Here is a 27,876-nt window from a genome sequence, read left to right as displayed (position 1 = left end):
CCTAATCTTTTAATGTTGTCTGAGGGGTCCTTGGTGCTTTCTGAGTTTGGTTGTTTTCTTGCAGATGTTTCATTACCCAAACTAGGTAACATCATTATCAATGTGACATCATCATCATCATCACCATCATCATTGCTGTAACATCATCAGTAATGTTGTTTTGTTAATTGTAGAATGTTATAATGTTGTTCTTCTGTAGCTTGTTTTTTATTGTATGCCAGTCATGTTTGTGTGATAAGTAGATATATAAATAGAAGGAAGGAAGGAAGGAAGGAAGGAAGGAAGGAAGGAAGGAAGGAAGGAAGGAAGGAAGGAAGGAATTAAAGAACTTTCTGCGAAATTTCAAACCAGAAACCTTCTATTTGCAAGCCAAAAGTTATAATTATTATGCTATTACAGCAGTAAAAAAAAAGAGAGATAATAAGTCCAGAAGAATGGCAGTATCTCTATGGAGATTCTCAATCATCCAAATCATGGTTGTTCCAAAGGAGCTTTTCAAAAGTCATTTGGACTATCTTTGCTTTTCCTTGAAGAAGTTGACATTTGAAAAGCACCTTTGGGACAAGAATAGCAGTAAAAAGGGGACTTCCGGTTTGCTGCTTGTCCCCGCTGGACACTCCTTCGGGATTGTCGAACCCACTGCCTGTAAGAGCCGCCTTTTTCAGCGGAATGGCGGCTCGAAAAAACTCCGTTTCCATTAGGAAACGGAGATAGAGCCGGCTGGGGTGGGTAGAGTCCTCTGCCTAATCCCAAAAGTTTTTTATTTACTTTTGGGAGGGAGCGGAAGAGACTCCCCGTATCCCCAACCGATGCTCCGGGCTCTGGGAAACCTCTGCTACACGCAGAGCTAGGGGGCAAAAGCAAGCCTGTAAATCTGTCAAATAAATTAATTAAAGAAGATATGAGCTGGACCTCTGATCCTGAAGTGCAAGTATTCTTTTTATTCTATTTTGCCTAAGAAGTGAAGTGAAGGGAAAAAAAGTTTTTTTTAAAATGGCGATTGCTGCTGCGGCTTGAAGAGAGGCTGAAAGGGAAACTCCTTCCGTTTTTAATTACAAAGTAGCGGAATGAATACTTTTGGCTGTAACTGAAGGCAAAATCTCACTCTCATTTTGGTTTTTTTTTTTCTCTTTTTTTTTTTTCTTTCTCTTTGAGGATCTGATATTGATCTTGGTTGGAAAAAAGTTTTTTTTTTCTCTCTTTTCCAGTAAATTTTGTCTGCGTGGAAAAATGGCACTGAGACTTATAAAACTAGACAAACAGGCAGTGGGGGGGGATTCCCCCATTAATAAATTACATCAACAAGTTTTAACTCTCCAGTCACAGAAACCTGACTTTAATGTAATAGAATTTCTTCTTGAGGAGATTGTAAGAAGGGATGAGATTGTGAATCAGCAACTTGAAAAATTTAAGTTGGAAATCAAAGAAATTGGTGAATTGGTGAAATCTAAGTTTGGTTTTCTGGATCGAAAGATTTTAAAAGTAGCTAATGGCTTAGCAGACTTTATGACTCAGTTGGAAGCAAATACTAACTCTAAAATGAAAGAAACTGAGGAGAATTTGGATGACAAGATCCAAAAAATTAAAAAGGATTTGGCAAACATTCAGGATAATAGTTCAGAAGACAAACTTAAAATGGAGGCTGATCAAAAGACTGTTATTGAAGAAAATGTACAACAGAGGATTGAAAGAGAAATTTTAATGATCCAATACAATTTTACAGAATATGCAATTAGACTGAGAGGTTTGCAGGAAGATGACAGAGATGATTTAAGGAAGATATCTTCTGAAATTCTGGCTGGGATTTTAAAGGTTCAACCTGATGAAGTGTTTTGCAGGATTGACAGAATTTATAGAATAAACTCCTGGTTGGCAAAACAAAGGCAATTGCCTAGAGATGTGGTGATTTATTTTACAGACAAAGAAATTAGAAATAATATTGTCCAGAATTCTTATGATTCTGCTTTGCAATTTCGTGGAAGAAAGATTTGGATTTTTAAGGAACTCCCGCCCAAGATGTTAATGGAGAGGAAGAAATTTGGTTTTCTAGTGAATGAGTTAAAAAAAAGGAATATTTTATTTAGGTGGGACGTCCCAGTTGGTTTAATATTGAGACACCAAGGAGTAAGATACCAACTGGATACTGTTGAAAAAGCGGAAGAATTTTATCAAAAAATTTTAAAAATAAATTTAACATCTTTAGGCATAACACAGGACAAGCAAAAGGAGTTGGAAATAAAGGGAAAACATCAAATTACAGAGGCTGTGGTAGATAAACTGTCTTTGGACTCCTTGGATACCCCAGCTGGACTGTCTATAAATTTGAGAGCAGTGTCATCTGATTCTAATGTGATTAACTATCAACTTACAAACAAGTGCGTAAATCAACCAGTTGATATACAAGTGAAGGAAAAGACATATGGGATAATAAAACAAAACCAACAAGATCAATTTACAAAGCAGAATGACAACCGATCAGCTGATACACAACTTGTAGGAAGGAAATCTGGATGGAAATGCAACCCGCAAAAGAAAAAGAAAAGAAACAGATTTCGTAGAAATAGTAGTTTCTAAATCAAGCAACAGTGAAGCCAGGGATTTTAAAAAAATAAATGAACATGTGAAAAGATATTGGAGGCGAATTATTGTTTAATACTATCTTGAGGAAAGTGGCAGATCTCTGCAATGCCGTGATTTTGGGATGTGGAAAGAGCCTTACATTGTTGGATTTGAACTATCTATTTTGGATTTCTTTTACCGATAAATATATTATATCTATTTTGAGTTACAAGGCAAGAGAGTCATGTTGGGGCATGCAGAAGATCTGGCTGTTACCCACAAAGATGATGGGGATTTATAATCCTGATGAAAACCACAATTACAACTATGTGGAATATAATTATAATGTCACTCGGGTGGTTGTTTTTATTTTTATATATACATGAGGATATTTATTATTGATGGGGGCAGAAGATGACTGAAGATTTTGAATAAACTGTTGCACCAGGATGCTATGTTACCCTATTATGGATGATGGATTTAACAATCTAGTGGAAAGACATCAAAGAAGATACTAAATGAATTATAAATTTAAAGTTATTGTCTTTTTTTATAAAATGGAATGTATATATAGACATATGTATATTTTAGTAGAGTGGGCAGTGGATTATATTTAGAATTGTAGTGCATGGTAATCTTGCAGGAAACTGGGTTGAAATAGGCTAGTTTAGTGATTGATTAGTTTAAGAAAAAGGGTTTTTAAGACATATATTTTGGGGAGTGGAAGAATTGGATAGAACTGAACAAATGTTAAATTTGGAGAAGGCTGCTTTGAAATGTTAAATTAATATATATAATATATATAAAAGTAAAGGTTATGTTGTTGTAATAATAATAATATTTTACAAGTTTGGGGGAGGAGAAAAAGGGTAGATTGTGAAAAGCGGAGAAAAGCGGAGTTATAAGAATACTTTGCTAAGGGTCAGTACTTTGAGGAGTGAGTAAGGGCATGGTAAAATATTATGTAATTAATTATGAATTAGCTTATTGTTGTGAAGAAGAAGTCACAGGGGGGGATGGGTGGTGAGGGGGGGTTAGGGAAGAAGGGAGGAAAAGGGGGAAAAACTTGTATTTGAAAAACTTTTTCAATAAAAAAAAAAAAGAATAGCAGTAAAAAGGGTTTTGTTAAAAAATATGCAGCTTGTGCACACATGTATGTGAATATTGATTCATGTATATAGAAACTTAATTTTGTAAAAATATGTTTGTATGTATAAATATTTTTATTTATCTAAAAATTTCTATATAGAAATGTTATATAACATTTCTATATAGAGGAAGGCTTTTTTTTTTTTTTTTTGGAACAGAAAGGCAGGAAGGATCAGCACTATGAGAATTGTCCAGTGAAAGGATCGAATACCTTGCAAGCTTGCCACTGGTTTATCAATCTAAATAGATTTTTAAAAACCAACTTAAAATCAAGTCAGCAGGAGCGCAGGACATCAGTTTTAAACAGCATGTACTTTTAATTTGTTTTAATTTTTTGTTATTTTTAAATGGATGTTAGCCATCCCAGCTTGCATGGTAAATGAGTGGTGATCAAAATGAATAAAAAGATAAAGAATATTAATGAAGAATATTCAGTATTAATTATTCAAAATATTGTCTTCATATAGCTGCATCTGATACAAAGCAGGTGATATATGTGGAAAAAAGAGAAGGTAATTTTATTTAGTTTCTCAAACATGTACAAGGTATAAATATGAACATGGACATGAACGAAGGAAATAAATACAAATAAATGGGGGCAGTTGGGCAGGGACAGTAGGCACGCTGGTGTGTATGTGATATATAAAACTTTAAAAAATGAGAAATGCTTTGCTTTTGTTTAACAAAATAAAACATCAGAAGAACTTGCAACCATAAAAATTGAAATATTGTGGAGTGAAAAGACAAAAGAAAAGCAAAAAGAAAAGAAAATGCATAGAGATACATATGCACAACAATATACTGTACATATTTTATATGAGTGAACAATGGGCACTTCACAACAATCTTTGAAATGGAATTCATTAGTTTATTTAATCCTGATCCTGAGGCCCCTTCTGCAAATAATCACACATCTCACTGCAAGGAATAGAAATAAAAGCATATATATACTGTATATAAGGAAACAAATTAATTTAACATGTAGGTGTACAAAAAGAAACATTTTTAATTATAATCACAAGAGGTCGCTCTTTCCTAAGGAAATCTTCAAGTGAAACTGAAAATGCAGAGCCCCTCCCTTAAAGGGATTGAGATTTCTACCAGCAGGATCCACAGTGGGAATATCAAACAACAGAGCAAGCTCAATAAACCAAGATTCAACCTATGAATGCATTGCCAGTATGGCTGGGGTAAGTGGGCTCTGCTCCTAACACCTTTGAGACAAGATATTTAGAGAAAAAGAGAAGAGCTTGCTGGTGTTGTGCCAGTGTCTGCAATGCTTACCTGGCCGAAGGGGCTGCTGCAGCTGCTTCTGCTCCACACTGCCTGGAAAATGGGGAGCGGCCAGCTCCATTATTCTGTGCTGGAGGAATCCCAGCATGGCACCTTTGTGGGCCGCATCGCCCAGGATCTGGGGTTGGAGGTGAGCAAGCTGGTGCCTCGGATGTTCCGGATGCTGTCCAAAGGAGAGAAGGACTATTTTGAGGTAAACCTGCAGAATGGGATCTTGTTTGTAAATTCCCGGATAGACAGGGAGGAGCTGTGTGCCAAGAATGCAGACTGTGTCCTTCATCTGGAGGTGATTGTGGAGAAACCTCTGGCGTTCTTCCATGTGGACGTTGAAATTAAAGACATGAATGACAATCCTCCCATCTTCTCAGCCAGGGAACAGATCCTGAGTATAGCAGAACTCATAACGTCTGGCACCCAGTTCTTATTAGAAGGAGCATCTGATGCAGATGTTGGTACTAATGCTGTGCTAACTTACAAGCTCAGCCCAAACAACCATTTTTCTCTTGATTCAGGAAGTGATGAAGATGAGACCAACTCTGTAGTTCTTGTACTGAAGATTCCACTTGACAGAGAGGAGAGCCCTGTGCATCATTTAGTACTGACAGCCACTGATGGGGGTGAACCAAAACTCACAGGAACTGTTCAGCTAGTCATCAAGGTGCTGGATATAAATGACAACCCTCCTGTATTTAATCAATCTGTTTATAGGATAAAGTTGCTAGAAAACACAGCTAGTGGGTCATTAGTTATTAATCTGAATGCTATAGACTTAGATGAGGGGATTAATAGGGAAATGTCTTATTTTTTTAGTAATAAAGTACCTCTACATTTTAAAAACACATTTGGAATTAATTCTGATACTGGGGAAATCAAGGTGATTGAAAAATTGGATTATGAAGACACAAATTTCTATGAACTTCATATTGTTGCAGAAGATAAAGGCAGTCCTCCATTGTCCAAACAATGTAAAGTTCTTATCGACATATTGGACATAAATGACAATATTCCTGAAGTATCTGTCAATTCTATATCTGTGCCATTACCAGAAGATTCCACATTAGGGACTGTGGTAGCCATTATCAGTGCTTTAGACAAGGATTCTGGAATCAATGGACAGGTAAGATGTTTTTTATGGCCCACTGGAGTACCCTTCAAACTCGAGTTCACATTCAAGAATTACTACTCCCTGATTCTTGACGCAACTTTAGATCGAGAACAGGTGGCTGAGTACAAGTTTGTTGTGACAGTGGAAGATCAAGGCATTCCACCACTCTCTTCTAGTATCACCCTCTTAGTGCCTATCAGTGACATAAATGATAATGCTCCAGCTTTCACTCAACTCTCCTACACAGTCTTTGTGAAGGAGAACAATCCCCCTGGTGCTCATATCTTCACAGTATCTGCCTTGGACCCAGATGTTGCTGAGAATGCCCTGATCACCTATTGGATAGATGAGAAGCTCTGGCCATTGTCAAACTACATCTCTGTACATTCGGAGAGTGGAAAACTTTATGCTTTGCAGTCCTTGGACTATGAGGAGTTGAAACTGCTGGAGTTTCAGGTGAGAGCCAAGGATGCTGGAATGCCTTCCTTGTGTGGCAATGCAACTGTTCAAGTCTTTGTGATGGATGAGAATGACAATGCACCTGCTGTGTCAGGATCTTCAGAAGAGAACCTGATTCTTCTAGTGGTCCCTGTGATGCCTGGGCATATTGTAGGCAAGATCCATGCCTTGGATGCAGATTCTGGATACAATGCATGGCTAAGATACGAACTAGTTGAAGAAAGTAGTGGCCCATGGTCTGTGGGACAGTATAGTGGTGAGGTGAGTACCAAATATTCTCTGGATGAGTCAGAAGAAAGCAAAATCCAGAATGTGTTGATTGTGGTGAAGGATCATGGAAAGCCTCAACTCTCATCTACAGCTACACTGAGTGTGTCACTGGTGAAAAATGCCCAGGCCATCCTAACAGAAATTCATCTCCCCAGGTCTGGGGAGAGCTTCATGCCCCTGGTGGACTCAATCAACATCTATCTAATCATTGCCATCTGCTCTGTTTCCAGCCTTTTTCTGCTGGCTATTCTCATCTACATGACCCTGCGATGCCACTCCAAGGCAAAGGAACCCATGGTGTATGGCCCTGGCATGGCCACTCTGGTGTGTGCCAGCGAAGTGGGCAACTGGTCCTATTCCAATCGCCACAGCCACATCCTGGCAGGTGTGAGTGCAGAGGCTGGTGCCAAGAGTGACCTTATGATTTTCAGTCCCAACATTCCTGTTTTTGCAAATAATGGGGAATTTAGGAATGGGACAGAATTGATCTCAGATTCAGCTAAAGAGGTGAGTTGTGCTCATTGTGGAGTCTTTGACATTAAGTAAACATTCTATACCTGTGCTTCTAATTTAGGATTAATCTAAATACAAAATATTGTTTTATTGAAATGTTAAATTTAAAAAGATAGTCTTGGCAATGAACCTCTTCCAGTTGATTTAAAAGTCATTAATTCTTAGAAATTTTGGAATATGTGGCTACTGAAGTACATGTTTAATTTGTAGTTTATTTAATAGTTATCAAAGTTGTTTCTATAATAGAAAAATAAGTAAGTTTACTAGCATTATTTTACTTAATATGGCATCTCTCCATCAAAAGTGACACTGGGTACTTATTAGGTTTTGCAACTTACTACTTTTGACAATGATTCATCTGCTAAACAAATGGAACATTAATAATGATCCTGCCTTTGTGAATTATTTTATTCTTTAATGAATAAAGAATGGATTCTCAATCTGATGGGTTTTTTGGACAATATTTATGGCTGATGCATGTATTGCAAACTTTTAAAAGAACATTGCTCATAAATATGTTAGCAACTGGAAGGAATTAATAAATTAAACAATACAATTTGAAAGAAGCAAAGCAGAAACAGATATTTTAACTGTAGATTGTTTCTGCTACATGTATTTTATCTGGTAACTATATCTTATTAAATTAAGCATAATTTTATAATTTTATTTTTATTTATAAATTATTCTTCATGCTGAATGGATTCTTAATTTGATTCTTCTTTTCAAACCAGTGTTCATGCTGTGTACATGGATTTTACGTTTATTTAAGTTTTTTTTAATTTAAATTTTTATTGTAAACACATTAAAACAAACACACAAACACACAATATTTATATGTGTATTCTTTTACAGCTCTTTCGTAGTGATCCTTTCTTAATATTTACTATTTATACAAATTTTAGCTTTATCTTGTTCCATATTGCTATCTATCTTCTTTATTTCATCTACATTTTACTTGATCTTTACATTTCAGTCATTTATATTGTAATTTACCAATTTCCCCCCTTGATTTTAACATTTCTTTCTCTCTCCTTTATTCCTCTTTCTCATTTTTCCTATCCTCCAACCACTCATACCATCTATGCCAAATTTTATAATATTCTGCATCCTCTTTTTCCTTGAGTTCTTTTGTCAGTTTGTCCATCTCTGTGCATTCTAATTTTTTTAATTAACTCCTCTTCTGTTGGTGGGTTTTCCTTTTTCCAATTTTGTGCATAGACTATGCGGGCTGCTGTTAGTATGTGTAGTATTAAATATTTTGTTTCCTTTGTATAGTTTTCCATGAAAATCCCTAGCAAGAATGTCTCTGGTTCTCCCTTTATTGATTTCTGTGTTATTTTCTCTAGCCACTTTTTGACTTTGGCCCAAAATTTCTTTGCCACTGGACAAGTCCACCAGAGATGGTAGTATGTTCCATAATTGTTTTTGCATTTCCAGCATAGTGGAGATTTGCTCGGGATCATCTTGGCTATATAAGTTTATTTAAGTTTATTTGGAGTTCTTTAAATTTGCTCTTAGATTTTCTAAGTCTAAGTTTTTCATATGTTGCTGATACTCAAAGTTATTGGATGCAATATTCTAAGTATGGTCTAACCAAGACATTATAACGTGGCCATGATACTAACTTTCTGTTAACACAACCTAGGCCTGCATTAGCTTTCTTGGCATTTGCAGCACACTGCTGGTTCATATTTAAGTGGGACTGCAAGATTCCTCTCAAGGAATTGTATTGAGCCACATACCACATATTATGTACCTCTACATTTGATTTTTCTTGCCTAAGTGCAAAAGCTCACTTTTTTCACCACTGAATTTCATTTTGTTGGATAGGATCCAGTATTCAAGTCTTTCAAAATCCTTCTGCAGTGTAAGTCCAACTGGGAAAAAATATTGCTATTAATTGACTTACTTTACATTCTATGTTGATGGAGGGAGACACAATAGTATTTCTTTATGCAGGACATTTTTGCAGCTATTCCAGTACTGCAAGTATAATCAGTAGTATATGTTTTTCTTCACTGCCCACTTCATTGCAAATGAAATGCAGAATTCATAGCCCTCCTTTTTATTAATTGAGAGGGCTGGACCAAAATGAAAATTCTAATTTAAATTTTTTAACAATGTAGCAAAGTTCTGTTTGATTGTAATTGCTTCAATAGCTCAATTGTGAGTGAAATCATTCTACCCCAGGTAACTAGATAAACAGTGCCCCTGTGATTTTTAAACAAAAAGCCCAGAAGGAAAACTACCTTGCTCAGGAAAAGAAAATAATTAATAAAATTAAAATACAATGTTTCCTTGTAATCTCCTTAGATTACTGTAATGTGCTCTACATTAGGCTGTCATTAAAGACCATTTGGAAACCTCAGCTGGTGTAAAATGTGGCTGGATGGGTAATAAAAACTATAAGGCACATGTAACACCTCTACTCTGAGCAGCACTAGTTGCCAGTGTGTTTCTGGCTGCAATTCAAGGTACTGATTGTCACCTTTAAAGCCCTGCATAGCTTGGGATCAGGTTACCTGAGGGATCATCTTTTTCCAAGAGTTTCTACCCGTTCAATCCAATCCAACAGACTTGGCATGCTGCAGACCTTGTAAGCCAAAGAGTGCTGACAGGCAGGAACTAGAAGATGGCCTTTTTCTGCGTTATGGAATATCCCCTCCTCAGAGATTAGAATGGTCCCAACCTTGTTAGCTCTTTGCAAAGCTCTAAAAATTTGGCTATTTACTTAGGCCTGGGGCTCCGAATGTGTGAGCCATTACTTGGCTTTATTACTAAGTGATTAATCATTATGGCTGCTGTCTATATTTATATATTTATTTTGTGGAAATTTTTATTTTTAAAACAATTAAATTTATTTATTTATTTATTACATGTATTTATATGCCGCCATTCTCCCGAAGGACTCAGGGCGGTGAACACAAGTTAAGAAACAAGTACAATAAAATCCCATTTTAATCCAAATAATTAATTAATAGTAAATAATAAAACCCGGAATCAGAGTCAGCCTATTTGTTTGAACAGCCAAGTCTTCAAGTCCCAACGGAAAATTGAGGTCATTATTAACATTTCCTTAAAATTATTTTGTTTATGTGGCTCTTTTTCAGGATTTTTTTCTTTTCAATTTTGAAATTCACTAATTTAATTAGTACATCTGTTTGGATGAGTTTTTCATGTATCTGAAATGTAGTATACCATGGAAATAGGCCCTTACATTCTTTTATGTTTTCTTTCACATATAACAGTTTAATTTTTAACTATCATATTCTTGCTCCATCTTCCCTTCTTAAGACTTCCCAGTTCCTTTAATTAATTTTAATTAGCTTGTAATCAATGATCATCCTTGTGAATCTCTTCAAGTTTATCTGAATCCTTCTTAAAGTGTGCCAAGAACTGAACACAGGAGAAATGAGCTGATTGCAGGTAAAATGGAATTAGTGGTAACATTGATCACCTTTAGGAAAATTTGCTGAACTAATGTGTGAGTGTCCACAATTTTATTAGTAGACCACAATAAAAATGGTCTTCCCATACCTTTTAGAATACAGAATGGAGACAACCTGAACAATTGTAGAGTTAATTATTTGTTAGAAGATTGTATCATTGTTATAATAAAGCTCTAATAAACATAGTCTATGAATCAAAGAGACATAACTTATAGAAAAGACCTTGGAAATAAATTAGATAAACTAATGCAAAGATACCGTCAGGCGCAAGGAACCAGAAATGATATGATTATTGTTGCTTGCCTATAGACAGGAGATTTGTCAGAGTAAAGCACTACAAAACTACTAGGGTAAATACTTCAAAGTTTTAGGAGAGATCTCCCTTCAGCATGTAAAAGGGATTCAAGGCTACTCAGCTGTATCACTCCTTCCCTCACTTTAGCATCAGATTTCACCATGGATACATTACTACAGCATTCATACATATGACCATCTTGACTCTGCTTATATACTTCTAGTAAAGAAGCATTTACACCTCCAACTGTGCCTCCATTGCTGAACAACTCTTACAAACTTTTCTGGAAGACCTCCTGTGATGGAGCACCCACAATTCTGGGAGGCAAATTGTTCCATTGATTAATTATTTTCACTGTCAGGAATGTTCTCCTTATCCAGATTAGATCTCTCTTTACTGAACTTCCACCCATTGTTTCTCGTTTTGCTCTCAGTTGCTTGGAGAATAAGTTAACCCCCTCCTCCTGTGACAACCCCTCAAGTACTGGAAGAAAGCTATTATATTTCCTCAATCCTTCTGTTTGTTAGGCTAGACATACTTATCGGTAGTTTCCTCAACTGTTCATCATATGGTTTAACCTCTAGCTATCATCTTTTTACTCTGTGTATTCTTTCTAGATTCTCAGCATTTTTATTTAGTGTAGTGACCACAACTGGTATGACCGAGTAGGGCAGTATAGAGCAATACTATCATGTCTTGTGATCTTGATGCTTTCCCACTGTTGATGCAGCCTAGGATTGCATTCTCACCATTGAACTGTGCTTTGTTGGATAGGGGCCATTGCTCAAGATGCTTCTAAATTATGAGTCTATCTTCCAAAATGTTGGCAATTTCTCCCTCAGTTTGGTATTATCTGCAAATTCCATCTCCTCATCTAAATCATTTATCTTCAAACTGTTGAAGAGCACTGGGCCCAAGAGAGAACCTTGAGACATCCCACTGCATGAAGTGGGATGTCTCAAGGTTCCTTCCATGAAGATGTAGTTCCATTAAGGACTACATGCTGAGTGTGATTGGTCAGCCAACTCCAAATCCATTTGGTGATGGTACTTTCTATCCCACATTGGTTTATCTTATCAAGAAGTAGGCTGTAGTCTACTTTGTCAAATGTTTTACTGAAGTCCAAGTAAAGTATATCCACAACATTTCCTTTATCCACTGATTTAGTCACTTTTGTTCCACTTTTTCTTTCATCTTAACCAGCATTAGAATCTTGTCCAGAGAGTTAGTCTTCATACAACGTGTCTGAAGTAGAATAATTTGAACTTACTTATTTGTGCCATAAGTGAGAACTCTGGGATGATTTGTTCAGTGATCCATTTGCTTGTTGGATGTTCATAATATTCTCAGGAATCTTATCTAGCATCAAAACTTCAAAAGTGTAAATGCTTTTCCTATCCTGCTTCTTGAGAATCCAATGTTCCCTTCCATACAGCATCAAAGGGAATACCATGGCTTGCATGATTCTGATTTTTGTAGATATGGGTACATCACAGTATTTGAATATCTTTTCCAAGACCTTCATGGCTACTCTATCAAGTGCTGTCTAAGGCTTATTTTTTGACTATTTGTTCTTTTATTATTGATGGTTGATACTAAAAGGCAGAAGTTATCTATCACTTCGATATCTTTTGTCAGTTCTAAGGCTGGTTGTTGTACCTGTTATTAGTTTGTTCTTCTTTATATTTTACTTTAGTTCCATTTTTTGCTGTGTTTCCTTGTAATTGAAGCCTAATGTTTGTCTGGAACAAACTGAACTTGTATATTCCATCTCTTATATGACTGCCTTTCAGATTTTTGATGACAGCTATCATATTTCCCCACATCTTCTCTCTTCAGGCTAAGCATACCTAATTCATATAACAATTTCTCATAGGTTCCCCCCCCAAAAACCCCTTATTATCTTGTCTAGATATACTCTCTAGACACACTTCATTTGGTTAATGTCCTTCCTGAAATTCATTACCCAGAACTGAAAGCAATGTTCTAGATATGATCTGACCAAGGCAGAATAGAATGGTACAATGATTTTTTATTTTTATTTATTTACATCATGCCTTTATTATTTTTACAAATAACTTAAGATAGCAAACATATATAATAAAACTTCCTCCTATTTTCCCCACAACAACAACTCTGACAGATAGAGAATCCGGAAGTGGCACGGCAGGACTGGCTGGGAAAATGCTGGGCTCCAACGAGCTTGGCAAAAACCAGCCAGACGAACTGACACTGGGGGGGGGGTCTTCGGACTGAAGCTGTCCTGTAGGGACAGCGAAGAAAGAGAGGCAGCTCAGTGTCTAAAGAGGGACAGGCAAGTCCCTTGGATAGCCCGAAAAACTCTCTCCGAGCTGGTGACGGGGGGCAGCGATCAGAGTGAATCGTCATGAAGCTGGAGCCTCTGAAGCAAGCGATATGCAGGAGGGAAGATTTGGATAGAGTGCTGGTGTTGGGTGAGTGATCAGCTAACCCACAGACAATAAAAAGAAAATTCTAAATATTTTTAACTACTAAACTATTACTAAAATTACCCTGGCATGGAAATTGCAGCTAAATAGCAGCGGGGGGAGATGGTGGATGGAAAGAGAAAGTGAGAATGACAAGCGCGCCATAGAAGAACCCGAATAAACAAATTAAAAGTAATTGACAAATGTAAATGTAAATCTGGAACCTGGATTCAATTGGGATTGGATTATAAACTGATTGGTGGTATATAAAGGTGAAAGAAGAGGTGAAAACTGAATTTTTAATTGTTTATGACTCGATAAACACGGATGTGGATTACAAATAAAATGGCGATTTGTTAATTAGTCGAGTGGAACTGTGGATTATAGAGAGACATCTGCAGGAGAAGGAAGAGCATGACATGGAATTGTTTACTTTGAGAAAACCTTTGAAGAAATAAAACCTTGAACTTTTAAAGAGATAACTGGCAAGAACTAAGGAGGATACATTTTGCCTACAAGAGGATAGACTTTGATGATTATAAAAGAGGGACTTTAAAGCGACTTAAAACTGGAATAATTCAACCCGGAAAGAATAAAATGGAACAGGAACTTAATGAACTGATAAAGACGATGTGTTTGGAAATAAAGGAAATGATTATAAATTTGCATGGAAAATTGAAATCTGAGGAGGCAAAGACAGAGCTAGAATGCACTGAAGATGAAAAGGAAATGACTAATGAGAAACAAGAAAGAGAGAGGGATAATGAAGAAGAGAAAGATAAAGAGACTGACTATGGAAAATTAAACAATTGTAATATTAAGTATGGACAAAAAGAAAAGAAACAAAGGAGGAAAAGAGGGTGGAATAGGAAAATATAAAAAACTTAAATGATTACACTGAGATTTACAGTGGAAAGATAAGAAAGATGGAAAAGAGATGAAAAATAGTAAGATATAAAGGACAAAATAAAAGATTTTATGATTTTAAAATACAAAATAAGCATACTGGGATTAAAAATGAAAAGATATAAAAAAGGAAAGAGAAAGGAGAAACAATGGGAAATATAGGTCAGAATAGGAGAGTGCAAAAATTTAAAATACAAAAGAAAGGAAGAAGAGAAAACAAAAGGCAAAGAAGGAAAAGAGGGTGGAGGAGAAGAAAAAATATTAAAAACATAAATGATTACACTGGGATTTACAGTGGAAATATAAGAAAGAGGGAAAAGAGATGAAAAATAATGGGAAATAAAGGGCAAAGATTTTATGATTTTAAGATACAAAATATTAATAATGAAAAGATATGAAAAAGGAAAAGAAAAGTAGAAACAAAGGGAAAACTGTAATAAATGTCACATGCTCAATAATATTGGAGGTTATAGAATGATAAGTTTTAACAATATGAATAAACCAGTTGGGGGAAATGTAATTTTTGGAATATTTCAAACTATATATTTGAAACATAATTAAAAAGAGAAAAGAAGACAAATTAAGAATATTTTAAGAACTAATTGGATTGGGTAAAATGAGAAAGGATTAAGATGTGCTTTATAAATATATATTTGAATAAGTGGAAATTTATTGTTAAGATGTTTTGAGAAGTATATTTAATGATTGAAATTGAATGTAAAACTGAATGAAATTGAAATGATAAAAATGATTTGAATGTATACTTGCAAGAAGTAAAGCAGAAAAAATATCTTGGTAAAAGTAAAAAAGATAAGGGATTAGAAAATTGTTTGAGTAAAGATTTGAAGGAAAAAAGAGAACAAGATGAAATATATTGTTAATAATTAAAAAGATAAGGGATCGGGGCTGCCTGAACTCCACAATGGAAAACAGTAAATTGAAAATGAATACAGCAATAGAGAGGGATGAAGGAATTGGAAGGGAGGAGGAAGGAGAGAGAAGGATGGAAGAGTAGGGAGGAAGGAAGGGAAGGGAAAGTGGAGTAGGAGAGAAGGTAAGACAGGGAGGAAGAGAGGAGGAGAAGGAGAAGGGAAGGGGAAGTAGAGAAAAGAAGAAGAAGGTGGGGAAAGAAAGTTAGGAGGAGAAAGATTGCTGTACAATAAAAAAAGATGAAGTGGAAGAAAGGCAGCTCTGAACAAACAAATATAAATATATTAAGAAAAAGAATGAATTGTTTAAGAATAAAAGAGGATAAATATGTACAAATAGTAAAGTTAGAATTTAGGGATAAATGAAGAAGGTGTTTATGTATGCAAGTATAGAAATACTGAGGTATATTCAAAAAAAAGGAAAGGGGGGAAGACGATATTGACAAAAATTGTAATTGAGTAAAATGTATTTGAATTTGACTAAAATTGTATAAGATAAGAAACGACCAACACTCTGTTCAAAAAAAAAAAAGAAAGATGTGGGTGAAGGTGGGAGAGGAGAAAAGAAAAAAAAACAATAAAACTTGTTTAATAAAAAAAAAAACTCTGACAGATAAGTTAGATTGAAAAAGAGTGACTGGCCCATCTTGAACTTTACACTATATTTTTGTTGATGCAGTCTAGGATTGCATTTCCCTTCACCTTTTTTGTAATTGAATCATAGTATTGGTTCATATTCATCTTGAAAGCTATGAAAATATCAGATCTTTTTGCAACTATTGTAACCCAAAGTAATCTCATCATACTTATACTCATGCTTTTGATTTTTCCTAACCAAATGACTGACTCATTGGGGGGGGTCAAGCTATTCTCCAAAGCGTTTGAAGGCAGGACAAGAAGCAATGGAGGATCTAATCAAGGAGAGAACCAACCTAGAACTAAGGAGAAATTTCCTGGCAGTTAGAACAATTAATCAGTGGAATGACTTGAGTCCAGAAGTTGTAGGTGCTCCAAAACTAGAGGTTTTTAAAAAGAGATTAGACAACCATTTATCTGAAATAGTATAGAGTTTCCTGCTTGAGCAAGGAGTTGTTTCTCCTGCCCATTTTTTCAATTTGTCAGGGTCTTCTTGACTTTTGATACTGTTTGTTTGTGTAATCTGCAAGTTAGATAATTACATTTTTAACCCCTTATCTAAGTCACTTGTAAGTTGTTCAACAATATGGAGCCTAGAATTGAGCCCCGAGGCATCACACTCATCATGTGGAACCATTGATACACATCTGTTGGATCCTGTTAGCAGAGTCCAACTTTTTTGACAGGATTTTGCTATATTATCTATTAGAATCCCAAAAGAGACATTGGCAAATGTATTGGTAAAAGCAATATTCACTGTATCTACCTCATTGCCATGATCAACTAAACTTGTCACTCTAATACAAAAAGTTAATTACAATGGTTTGAAATGGTCTGCTGTTGATGAATTTAGGCTAGATATTGCAAACCAAATCATTATTTTCTAAATGCTCACTTAATCATTTATTCTAGAATTTTGCCCAATATCAGTGTCAAAGTGACCAGTCTATAGTTAACCAGTCCTCTTCCTTTTTTTGAAGATGGGCCTTTCTTCACTTATCTGGCACTATATCTATTGCTCTGACTTCTCAAAGATCACAGAAAGAGCTCCATCGTGACATCGACAAGCTCCTTCTAGATTATCAGATATAATTATTTTGCTTCTGGAGACTTAAACTTGTTTGTGGTTGCTAAGTGCTCTTTAAATTTCTCTTTATTTTTCTTAGGTTGTCACTTCATCCTTACAGCAATTACTCTACATTCACTTCTTTGAGTTCTGAGCTCTCCCTCTCTAGTTACTGTTTTACCATCCTGTCATAACACCAGATCCTCCCTTTCCTTTCATGTGTTGCTGATGTAGACCAAAACTGATTTTTGTTGCTCTTAGTTTTCCTTGGAACCTAAGATCCTTTTTAAATTTTAGCCTTTCTTATTTTCTTTTTACAGATTTGGCTACTTGCTAATACACCAATTTGATGATAATGCCAACATTCTATTTTCTATACATGTTCTTTCAGCTATTATTTCAGTCCAAAGCTTCCTATGTATCCACAATGTTTTTCTAAATTACTCCTTTGTTTCCTTCTCATGGGAATAGTATGCAATTGTATCAACAATATCTTAATTTTGAGGTGTTTCTAAATATTCTGCATACCCTTTGACATGAGGATTTCTTCCCACAATCTCTGGCCTACTAAATTTCCAAATATGTGGAAATCAAGTATCTACTGTATATATGACTCACATTTCTCTCTGTAGTGCCTTGTCATTTTTTTTTCTCTCATTAGATACTTCTTAACAGTTTGAACATTTTGCATCAGTATTGAATCATTATGCTGAAACGTAGCTATTACGCTTCTTACGACTGAGTCAATGATTAGGGGAAAAATGACACTGAAAGTTACAGTAATACAGAAATATATGAATTAACTCCAAGCAGTCTATGGAAACATATATTCATATGCTCATCAATACTGGAAGTTTATTAGAAATCTGTCATGAATACAAAAGGATAATCTGTTTTTCCATTTTGAAATTCAGTCACAAGAGGTCGCTGTTTCCTAAGGAAACCCTCTAAGTGAAACTGAAAATGCAGAGCCCCTCCCTTAAAGGGACAGACATTCCTGCCACTCAGATCCACAAGGGAAATATCGAACAACAGGGAAATCTCACCAAGCCAAGATTCAACCTATGAACCAGTATGGCTGGGGTAGATGGTCTCTGCTCCTGACACCTTTGAGACAAGATATTTAGACAAAAAGAGAAGAGCTTGCTGGTGTTGTGCCTGTATCTGCGATGCTTACCTGGCCGAAGGGGCTGCTGCAGCTATTTCTGCTCCACACTGCCTGGAAAATGGGGAGCGGTCAGCTCCATTATTCTGTGCTGGAGGAATCCCAGCACGGCACCTTTGTGGGCCACATCACCCAGGATCTGGGGTTGGAGGTGAGCGAGCTGGTGCCTCGGATGTTCCGGATGCTGTCCAAAGGAGAGAAGGACTATTTTGAGGTAAACCTGCAGAATGGGATCTTGTTTGTAAATTCCCGGATAGACAGGGAGGAGCTGTGTGCCAAGAATGCAGACTGTGTCCTTCATCTGGAGGTGATTGTGGAAAAACCTCTGAGGTTCTTCCATGTGGAGGTTGAAGTCAAAGACATGAATGACAATCCTCCCATCTTCTCTGCCAGGGAACAGATCCTGAGCATATCAGAACTCATAACATCTAGGATACGATTCGCCTTAGAGAGAGCCTCTGATGCAGATATTGGTACTAATGCTCTGTTAACTTACAAGCTCAGCCGAAACAACCATTTTGCTCTTGATTCAGGAAATAATGAAGATGGCAGCAAATCTGTAGTTCTTGTACTGAAGGTTCCACTTGACAGGGAAGAGAGCCCTGTGCATCATTTAGTACTGACAGCCACTGATGGGGGTGAACCAAAACTCACAGGAACTGTTCAGCTAGTCATCAAGGTGCTGGATGTCAATGACAACCCTCCTGTGTTTAACCAATCTGTTTATAGAGTAAAGTTGCTAGAAAATACAGCTAGTGGGTCATTAATTATTGCTCTGAATGCTACAGACTTAGATGAGGGGATTAATAGGGAAATCTCTTATTTTTTTAGTAATAGCCTACCTCTAGATGTCACAAAGCTCTTTAGTATAAATTCTGATACTGGGGAAATCAGAGTTATGGGAAAATTGGACTATGAAGATATTAATTGCTATGAACTTCAAATTGTTGCAGAAGATAAAGGCAGTTCTCCATTATCAGGACATTGTGAAGTTTTTATTGACGTATTGGACATGAATGATAATATTCCAGAATTATTTGTGAATTCTCTCTTTGTACCATTGCCAGAGGATTCCACTCCAGGAACTGTGGTAGCTATCCTCAGTGCTTCAGACAAGGATTCTGGAATCAATGGACAAGTAACCTGTGTCCTACAGCCCTCTGACATGCCATTCAAAATAGAGTCCACATTCAAGAACTACTACTCCCTAATTGTTGGAGCACCTTTGGATAGGGAGCAGGTGGCTGACTACAGGATGGTTGTGACAGTGGAAGATCAAGGCGTTTCACCACTGTCTTCTAGGATCACCCTCGTAGTGCCTATTAGTGACATAAATGATAATGTTCCAGCTTTCACTCAACCCTCCTACATAGTCTTTGTGAAGGAGAACAATCCCCCTGGTGCTCATATCTTCACAGTATCTGCCTTGGACCCAGATGTTGCTGAGAATGCTCTGATCACCTATTGGATAGATGAGAAGCTCTGGCCATTGTCAAACTACATCTCTGTACATTCGGAGAGTGGAAAACTTTATGCTTTGCAGTCCTTGGACTATGAGGAGTTGAAACTGCTGGAGTTCCAGGTGAGAGCCAAGGATGCTGGAATGCCCTCCTTGTGTGGCAATGCAACTCTTCAGGTCTTTGTGATGGACGAGAATGACAATGGACCTGTTGTGTCAGGATCATCAGAAGAGAACCTGATTCTTCTAGTGGTCCCTGTTATGCCTGGGCATATTGTAGGCAAGATCCATGCCTTGGATGCAGATTCTGGATACAATGCATGGCTAAGGTATGAACTGGTTGAAGAAAGCAATGCTCCATGGACTGTAGGGCTGTATAGCGGTGAGGTGAGTACCAAATATTCTTTGGATGAATCAGAAGGCAGCAGAATCCAGAGTCTGTTGGTTCTTGTGAAGGACCATGGAAAACCTCAACTCTCAGCCACAGCTACCCTGAGTGTGTCACTTATGACAAGTGGTCAGACAATCAAAACAGATATTACCCTCCCATGGTCAGGGGAGAACTTTGTGCCCCTGGTGGACTCGATCAACGTCTATCTGATCATTGCCATCTGCTCTGTTTCCAGTCTCTTCTTGCTGGCCACTCTCATCTATGTGGCCCTGCGATGCCACTGCAAGGCAAAGGAATCCATGGTTTATGGCCCTGGCATGGCCACCCTGGTGTGTGCCAGCGAAGTGGGCAGCTGGTCCTATTCCAATCGCCACAGCCACATCCTGGCAGGTGTGAGTGCAGAGGCTGGTGCCAAGAGTGACCTTATGATTTTCAGTCCCAACATTCCTGTTTTTGCAAATAATGAGGTACTTAGAAATGGGACAGAATTGATCCCAGATTCAGCTAAAGAGGTGAGTTTCTGGTTTTGAAGTTGTTGATAGTCATTCAAAATTGTATTTTTGTTTTAACACTTTATGATCAGTTTTGGTATTTATCTATTTACAGTATATTCAGAAAGTATTCAGATACCCTTCACTTTTCTTAATTTTGTTATGCTGCAGCCTGATTCTACAGTTGTTTAAATTCATTTTTTTCCTCATTAATCTACAGTTAGTACCCTATAATGACAAAGTGAAAACAGAAATTTAGAAATATCTGTAAATTTATTAAAAAGAAAAAACTGAAATATCACATTTGCATAAGTTTTCAGATCCTTGACTCAGTACTTTGTTGAAGCACCTTTGGCAGCAATTACAGCCTAGAGTCTTTTTGAGTATGATGTGACAAGCTTTGCAAACTTGGATTGGGGGAATTTCTGCCATCCTCACAAGCTTGGTCAGGTTGAATGATAACAATCGGTGGACAGCCATTTTCAGGTCCCTCCAGAGATATTCAATAAGGTTCCAGTCTGGGCTCTGGCTGGGCCACTCTAGGACATTCACAGAGTATTCTTAAGCCACTCCTGCGTTGTCATGGCTGTGTGCTTAGGATCATTAGGTGAGCCTTCGGCCCAGTCTGAGGTCCTGAGTGCTGTGGAACAGGCTTTCATTGAAGATATCTCTGTACTTTGCTCCATTCAGATTCTTTCTCAATCCTGACTAGTCTCCCAGTCCCTGCGGCTGAAAAACAGCCCACAGCATGATGCTGCCACCACCATGCTCCACTGTTGGGATGGTATTAGGCAGGTGATGAGCAGGTGCCTGGGTTCCTCCAGACATAACATTTAGAATTGAAGCCAAACAGTTCAATCTTGGTTTCTTTGGATCAGAGCATCGGTGAAATCAAAATTTTTTACTACCAGTTCTGTCGATGTGGCTTGGTGGGCACTGTGTGGCTTGGTGGGCATGGCAGGGGAAGGATATTGCAAAATCTCCATTTCCACCCCACTCTGGGGCCAGCCAGAGGTGGTATTTGACAGTTCTCCAAACGACTCAAAATTTCCACTACCGGTTCTCCAGAACCTGTCAGAACCTAGTGGATTTCACCCCTGGATCAGAGAACCTTGTTCCAGATAATTTTAGAGTCCTTCAAGTGCTTTTTTGCAAACTCCAAGTGGGCTTTCATGTGTTTTGCCCTGAGAAGAGGCTTCCGTCTAACCTCCCTAAAGCCCAGATTGGTGGAGGACTGCAGTCCTTCTGGAAATCTGTTCCATCTCAAAACTGGATCTCTGGAGCTCAATCAGAGTGACCATTGGGTTCTTGGTTATCTTTCTTATTATGGCCCTTCTGCTCAACTGCTCAGTTTGACCAGGCCACCAACTCTTGGAAGAATCCTGGTTGTGCCAAACATCTTCCATTTGAGAATTATGAAGGCCACTGTGCTCTTAGGAACCTTCACTGCAGCAGAAATTTTATTATAGCCTTTCCCAGATCAGTGCCTTGCAATAATCCTGTCCCTGAGCTCTGCAGGAAGTTCCTTTGACCTCATGGCTTTTACTCTGCTACAGTATGCATTGTCAGCTCTGAGGCCTTCTATACAGAGGTGTGTGCCTTTCCAAATCATGTCCAATCAATTTACCACAGGTCGATTCCAATCAAGGTGTAGAAACATGTTACCAACAATCAAGGGAAATGAGAGGCACCAGAGCTAAATTTCACATGTTGCAAAGGATCTGAATAGTTATGCCAATGTAATATTTCAGATTTTTCTTTTTAATAAATGTACAGGCATTTCTAAAATTGTGTTTTCACTTTGTCATTATGGGGTACTGATGTGTAGATCACAGGTATCAAACTCGATCATGTCAGGTAATGTCAGGTGAGGCATCACAATGTTTTTTGTCTTTGCGGAGCCAAGGTGGGTACGGCCTCCATGTAATGCATCCAGCCCACGGGCCACTAGTTTGACACTCCTGGTGTAAATTAATAAGAAAAAAAATGAATTTCAACAACTGTAGAATCAGGCTGCAGCACAACAAATTTGACAAAAGTGAAGGGGGTCTAAATACTTTCTCACTGCTATCTATCTATCTATCTATCTATCTATCTATCTATCTATCTATCTATCTATTTATCTAATCTATCCCTCTGATTTTACATTTATAATAACAGTCAGTAATACCTAAAATGTGAGCTCATAATGCATTTGCTCAATCAGGATATTGAGTTGCAAAACTATTATATTTTTTGTAAGGAAATATGTTTGGAATGATAATAGTATTCAAAGATATGCTTCAAAATCATATTTTATTTAATAGTCTGTATGATATAAATATAAATAAATTTTATTCTTCTAATGTTCTTATATTAATTCTATGCAGATTCCAGCAATGTTTCTCAGACTTGGCAACTTTCAGATATGTGGACTTCAACTCCCAGAATTCTCAGCAACAAGAATTATTGGAAATGAAGCCCCTACATTAAGCTGCCAAGGCTGGGAACTGAAATACTAATCTGTAGCTCATGAAGCAGTCAACCAATACATTCTAGAAATCCAGGTGGAGTTTTTCAGGACAATTTTTATTAGGCTAACCTTTTTTTAAAAAATTAAATAACTTCCTCAGTAAATTGGTGGGAATAGGTAATGTTCCATTAGGTTTCCTTGAGAATAATATAGATATGCTATAAATTTAGCTTTGGCTAAATTTTCTTAGCCTCCCAATTTAGTCCATAACCCAGATGTCTCCGGTTGGTCCTTAATCCAAATACTCAAAATATCCAGATGTAACAATTGGAGAACCCATAGGCTTCTAATAGAAAATGCGTGAAATTTTGGGAGATACAGTTTCAAGATGTTCAATCATATCCTGATGATTGAGGAAAAAAATTTTTTTCTCAAAAAAGGAGGATTGAATCATTTCTTAAGTAGACGAATCCTTATACAGAATGAATTGAGTACCATACAGCCGGAGGCTTAAGATCTTGGCCTTCAACAGTTAACTGCTGCAGACATCTAGGTATTGCTTTTATGGTTTGCAAGTCTAATTAATTTGTTGTGCCTTTTGTCAGAAGTTCATTTATTTGATGGCTACAGAAGGCCAATGTTTAGAAGTAAATCCCAACATTTGCTCAATAGATCTATTGCTAACATTTCAATTATGGAAAAAATTAAAATGCTTTTTGGTGAAAGTTGGGACTTCTGTTTTACAAAACCAGTTTCTATTTTTTCCTAAACAAATGTATTAAGGCTTCTAGACATTTGTGAAGGCCAACTTGGAATGCAGAAAAGACTATAAAAGATATAGCCAGTCTATAAGTCAGAGGTATCTCTCAGATAAAAGTTCAGCCATGTCTTGGTGAAGCTGACTATCTGCCTTCAGGATAAGATTAAATGATGGAAGATGAAAGATGGTCACTATCTATATGGGAATCAATAATAAAACCTCCATAATAGGCAACAAGTCTTTCTCATATTAACATACAATCAAAGGTAGTTGCCGCTCTGCTGGCTCTAAGTAAGTTCTCTCAATATCACCCCTGGAGTCAAGCCTTTTAATATCTAGAACCCAAATATCACCTCCAGGTGGAATAATCTCCAGCTTTCAGGGCTAATGCCTTAGGTTTTGAAGCATTGCAGAATAAAATGAGTGGTCTAATAATATAAAAAGAAAGTGGGATGTTCAAATGTTGAAGAAGCGACTAATCAATGAATTCCCTTCTAAAGTGAGAATTACTGGATGTTATTATTTATGAGTTTGTGCACTGGACTTTCCATTTGGACAGTTACTGTATTTGTGGGGCAGTCAGCGAGATGAGGAGGTTGACTTATTCTACAAAGCACCTGAGTATAGGATGAAAAGCAATGGCTGGAAGGTTATTAGAGGGAAAGTCAACTTGGAACTAAGGAGCAATTTCCTGACAGTGACAACAATTAATCCACGGAACAGTTTGCCCCCAGAGTTGTGGGTGCTGTATCACTGGAGATATGTAAGAAAATATTGGACAGCCATTTGTCCAGGATGCAATAACACCTCCTGCCTTTGGCAGAGGGTTGATCAAGAAGACCTCCAAGGTCCCCTCCAGCTGTATGAGTCATGGTTTTCTATGTCTTCTATAATCACAGGTACAACGGCTGTTAGAAATCTTTTTGTGAGGTGGGAAGATTTATATTGATTAGAAAAATATTTAGGGGCCCAATTTTTTAAGACAATGACCAACACTAAAGTGTCACAATGAATGGATGGATGGATGGATGGATGGAGATCTGGTACAGAATTTGGAAGAAATAAAAATGTTGACCTTTCCAAGAGCTTGTCTACTTTTCCGGTTGCATGTTGCAGAGAGAAAAAGATGTACAGAGGTTATCTGGTTCCAAGAATTCTAAATCAAACTTGTACAGATAAAATTGGGCTCAATTTATTTAGCTTGCCAGTCTGTTATGTTCCAAGATAGTAACTGTGCAGCAAGCTAAAACAATAAAGGTCATAATTGGAGTTAGCCACATTGCTGATCTGGAGGATCCAATACATCTACCGGTAAACTGGTATTGAACTGGCTAATTGACAAACTACTTAAATGTGACCTTGATGGCTTGCCTATTTAAGTGATTCTGTAGCTGACTTGAAACCTTTAATTTAAACAAGTTGATCAACAGCAACTCATCAGACTGGGGGCAAATATGAAAGATTAGGCTCCCATGACCACTACTTGGGAGGAAAGAAGAGCACTCCTGATTTTATATGGTTTAAACTACCATATTTTTCAGAGTATAAGATACACCTTCCCCCCCAAAAGGGGGTGAAAATTTGGGTGCATCTTATACACCGAATGTAGCCCCACCCACCCACTGGCCCTTACTCTTTGGCCTTTGGCTCCCAGCAATTTACTTCCTTGCAGCAAACAGCAAGAAGAAACAGCTCCTTTCTGCTTCAGCACAGCCTAATTAGCACAAGTTGATTGGATTGGCCTCCTGACTCTCAGCTGTTTTGTGCAGGCCTCTCCTGCTTCCTGCAAAGAAGTAAATTGCTAGGAGCAGATTTTTTTTCTTGTGCTAATCAAGCTATGCTGAAAACAAAAATGAAAGTAAAGCAGGCTGTTTGCTGTTTGCTGCAATGAGGCAAAATTGCTGGGAGGCAGAGGCAGAGACAGATTTCTTTTTCTTGTTTTCCTCACCAGAAAAGGTAGGTGCATCTTATAGTCCAGTGCATTTTATAATCCGAAAAATATGTTAGTCTCCATTTTTTTATTCATTTGCTATACATGAAGAGGAAAAACAATATAAAATCCACTGATCCAAGGCTGTAAATTTTGAGGACTGATAGTGTCCTCAATAGTGAGTATTGTCAGTTAAGTTGTTTTATGTGCATTACTGTTGAAATTATATCAGTATCATTATGGCAAGCAAAAAAGGAACAATTTAAAAATATTTCCAATGAAAGGCTCATTTAGACATCAAATGGTTTGGAAATTCACATGTTGCTCTGCTTTTCATCTATCTAAATTATTTAAGAAGTTCATACCCAGGGCAAGAAACAAAAAAGTAAGATGGACAGTATTTCATATTTATCTCTACCTTTTATGTACCTCCTTGGTACTGATGTTTTATTATACTTCATTTTGCTCAGAACTAGCTCACATGGTTTGAAGCCAATTCAATGTTCCTTCAGTGGCACCATGGTACATTTGTGAACAATGAATGAGATCACAAAAGTTACAGATAATTTACATGTCTCATTTCTTTCTTTTTTTTCTTTTAAATTTTTTTTATTAGATTATAAAACACAATACAAAAATAAAAAAACAAATAATAGGAAACAATGGAGAGGAAAAAGGGTATTATAAATTTAACAAGAGAAGAAGAAAATACTTTTTGAAGAACAAAGGGGTCAACAGTTTAACAACTCTTGATTAATTTATATCTTTGCTCTCCTCTTGGATTACAATTAACAGTTCCACTTCTTTTTTGTGGATTAAAATTATGCTCCTCTGGGACTTCAATTAAAAAAAACAGTGACATTATTTGGAGATTGAAAATAAAAAGAAGGAAAAAGGGCTACAGTAATATTGAATGTTTCGACTCCTGAATAGCTTTGTAAAAAGGGAAATTGGAAGGAGATAGTGAAGTGGGTGGGGCTTTTGTGGTATTGTAGTTAATATCCTTAATAATTGGTTTACATTTATTAAAATATCTCAAAATGACAAAAACTACATCTGCGCCATCCTCAGCATCAGCATCTAACCCAGCAGGCCAAAGGTCATTGGATGTTATGTTGCAGCAAGAGAAAATGAACACGATGCAGTTAGAAATGAAAGCTATGATTCTGGCCATGCATGAAGATATTAAGGAAAGAATAGGAAAAGTAGAAGATAAAATAGAGAATTTTCAACAAGTAATGGCTAAAAATGAACAATGCATTCAGAAAGTAGAAGAGAAAGCTGATCAGAGAAAAGAGTGGAAGAGGTTGATTACAGACTTATCCTGGCAGATAAGAGTCATGAGAGAATAATAATATCACTTGAGATGTATAAGGCTGATTACTACTTGCGATTCCAGAATATTGAGGAAGAAAAGGGAGAAAACTTGGCGGAGATAATGGCAGAGCTGCTGGCAAATACTTTACAGGTGAACAAAGGAAAGATGCTTGCTGAGATGGATGAAATATTTAGAGTCTACACTAGATATCCGAGAAGAAATAGACATCCCAGAGAGGTACATCTGAGATTTACTAAAAAAGCAATAAAAGCAGAGATATTACAAAGAGTGAGAGATGACCCTTTAAAATACAAAGGGAAAAAATAGTACTTTTAAAACAGATCCCCAGAAATTATCATTGGCATCCTTCAGTCTCAAGAGACTATGGTATCGTGCTCTGGAAAGAGGTCCTAAAACAGCATCTAGTGTGACTAAAAAGGCCAATTCGAGAGTGGCAATCCCTTCCACACTGAGGGCAGATGCATTCTGTCCCCTGCCCAGGTCCCCCATGATTTTGCTGGTTCCGGGACTGCCTCTTTGCCTCAAGCTGCTGAACAAGTGTCTCTTCGAATTGGAGAAGGCCATGCTGCATCTTTAGCCTCCAAGCTGAATGATTGGAGGTCAAGGTCTTCCCCAGAAGTGTAAGAGAAATAAGAAAGGAATGTCAGCTTCTGACAAGACAGCTCATTAAGAATGGAGTAAATTTTAGATGGCTGATGTCAGGCATGCCTCCTTTCAGATTTCAAGAAAGAATGACCCCGACTCCATTTTCATAGATAAAGGTACTTTTACTGAAATTGAACTGAATGCAGCCAGGGAAAAGCAAGACCTGAG

At 37.1% G+C, this 27,876-nt stretch overlaps 3 protein-coding genes across 3 annotated transcripts in view; 2 read left to right on the top strand and 1 right to left on the bottom strand.

The window, feature by feature from the left end:
* LOC148114801 (uncharacterized) overlaps positions 1-5,742 on the bottom strand; it is a 65,026-nt gene extending 59,284 nt beyond the window's left edge. The window contains exon 1 of the mRNA XM_087890202.1: positions 4,993-5,742. Coding sequence (XP_087746328.1) covers positions 4,993-5,320 — 328 coding nt within the window. The 5' untranslated portion in view covers positions 5,321-5,742. The remainder of the gene's footprint in view (positions 1-4,992) is intronic.
* Positions 5,342-7,381, top strand: LOC117662298 (protocadherin alpha-10-like). Its single transcript, XM_087890724.1, has one exon. It carries the CDS (start codon positions 5,342-5,344, stop codon positions 7,379-7,381), a length of 2,040 nt encoding a protein of 679 aa, XP_087746850.1.
* Positions 7,382-18,245: 10,864 nt separating this feature from the next.
* LOC132708898 (protocadherin alpha-5-like) lies at positions 18,246-20,621 on the top strand. Its single transcript, XM_087890723.1, has one exon. The coding sequence runs from the start codon at positions 18,246-18,248 to the stop codon at positions 20,619-20,621; it is 2,376 nt and encodes a 791-aa protein (XP_087746849.1).
* Positions 20,622-27,876: the final 7,255 nt, after the last annotated feature.

This window comes from Pantherophis guttatus, chromosome 3, assembly GCF_059756535.1.
Source record: "Pantherophis guttatus breed Tessera chromosome 3, ASM5975653v1, whole genome shotgun sequence".
Lineage (NCBI taxonomy): Eukaryota > Metazoa > Chordata > Lepidosauria > Squamata > Colubridae > Pantherophis > Pantherophis guttatus.
The sequence above is the reverse complement of the archived record's forward strand: the minus strand, read 5'-3'. Positions and strand labels throughout refer to the sequence as shown.

What these genes read in the sequence shown, in the direction of transcription:
- LOC117662298 (XM_087890724.1), top strand. Translation starts at nt 5,342, where the DNA reads ATGAATGACAATCCTCCCATCTTCTCAGCCAGGGAACAGATCCTGAGT.
- LOC132708898 (XM_087890723.1), top strand. Translation starts at nt 18,246, where the DNA reads ATGCTTACCTGGCCGAAGGGGCTGCTGCAGCTATTTCTGCTCCACACT.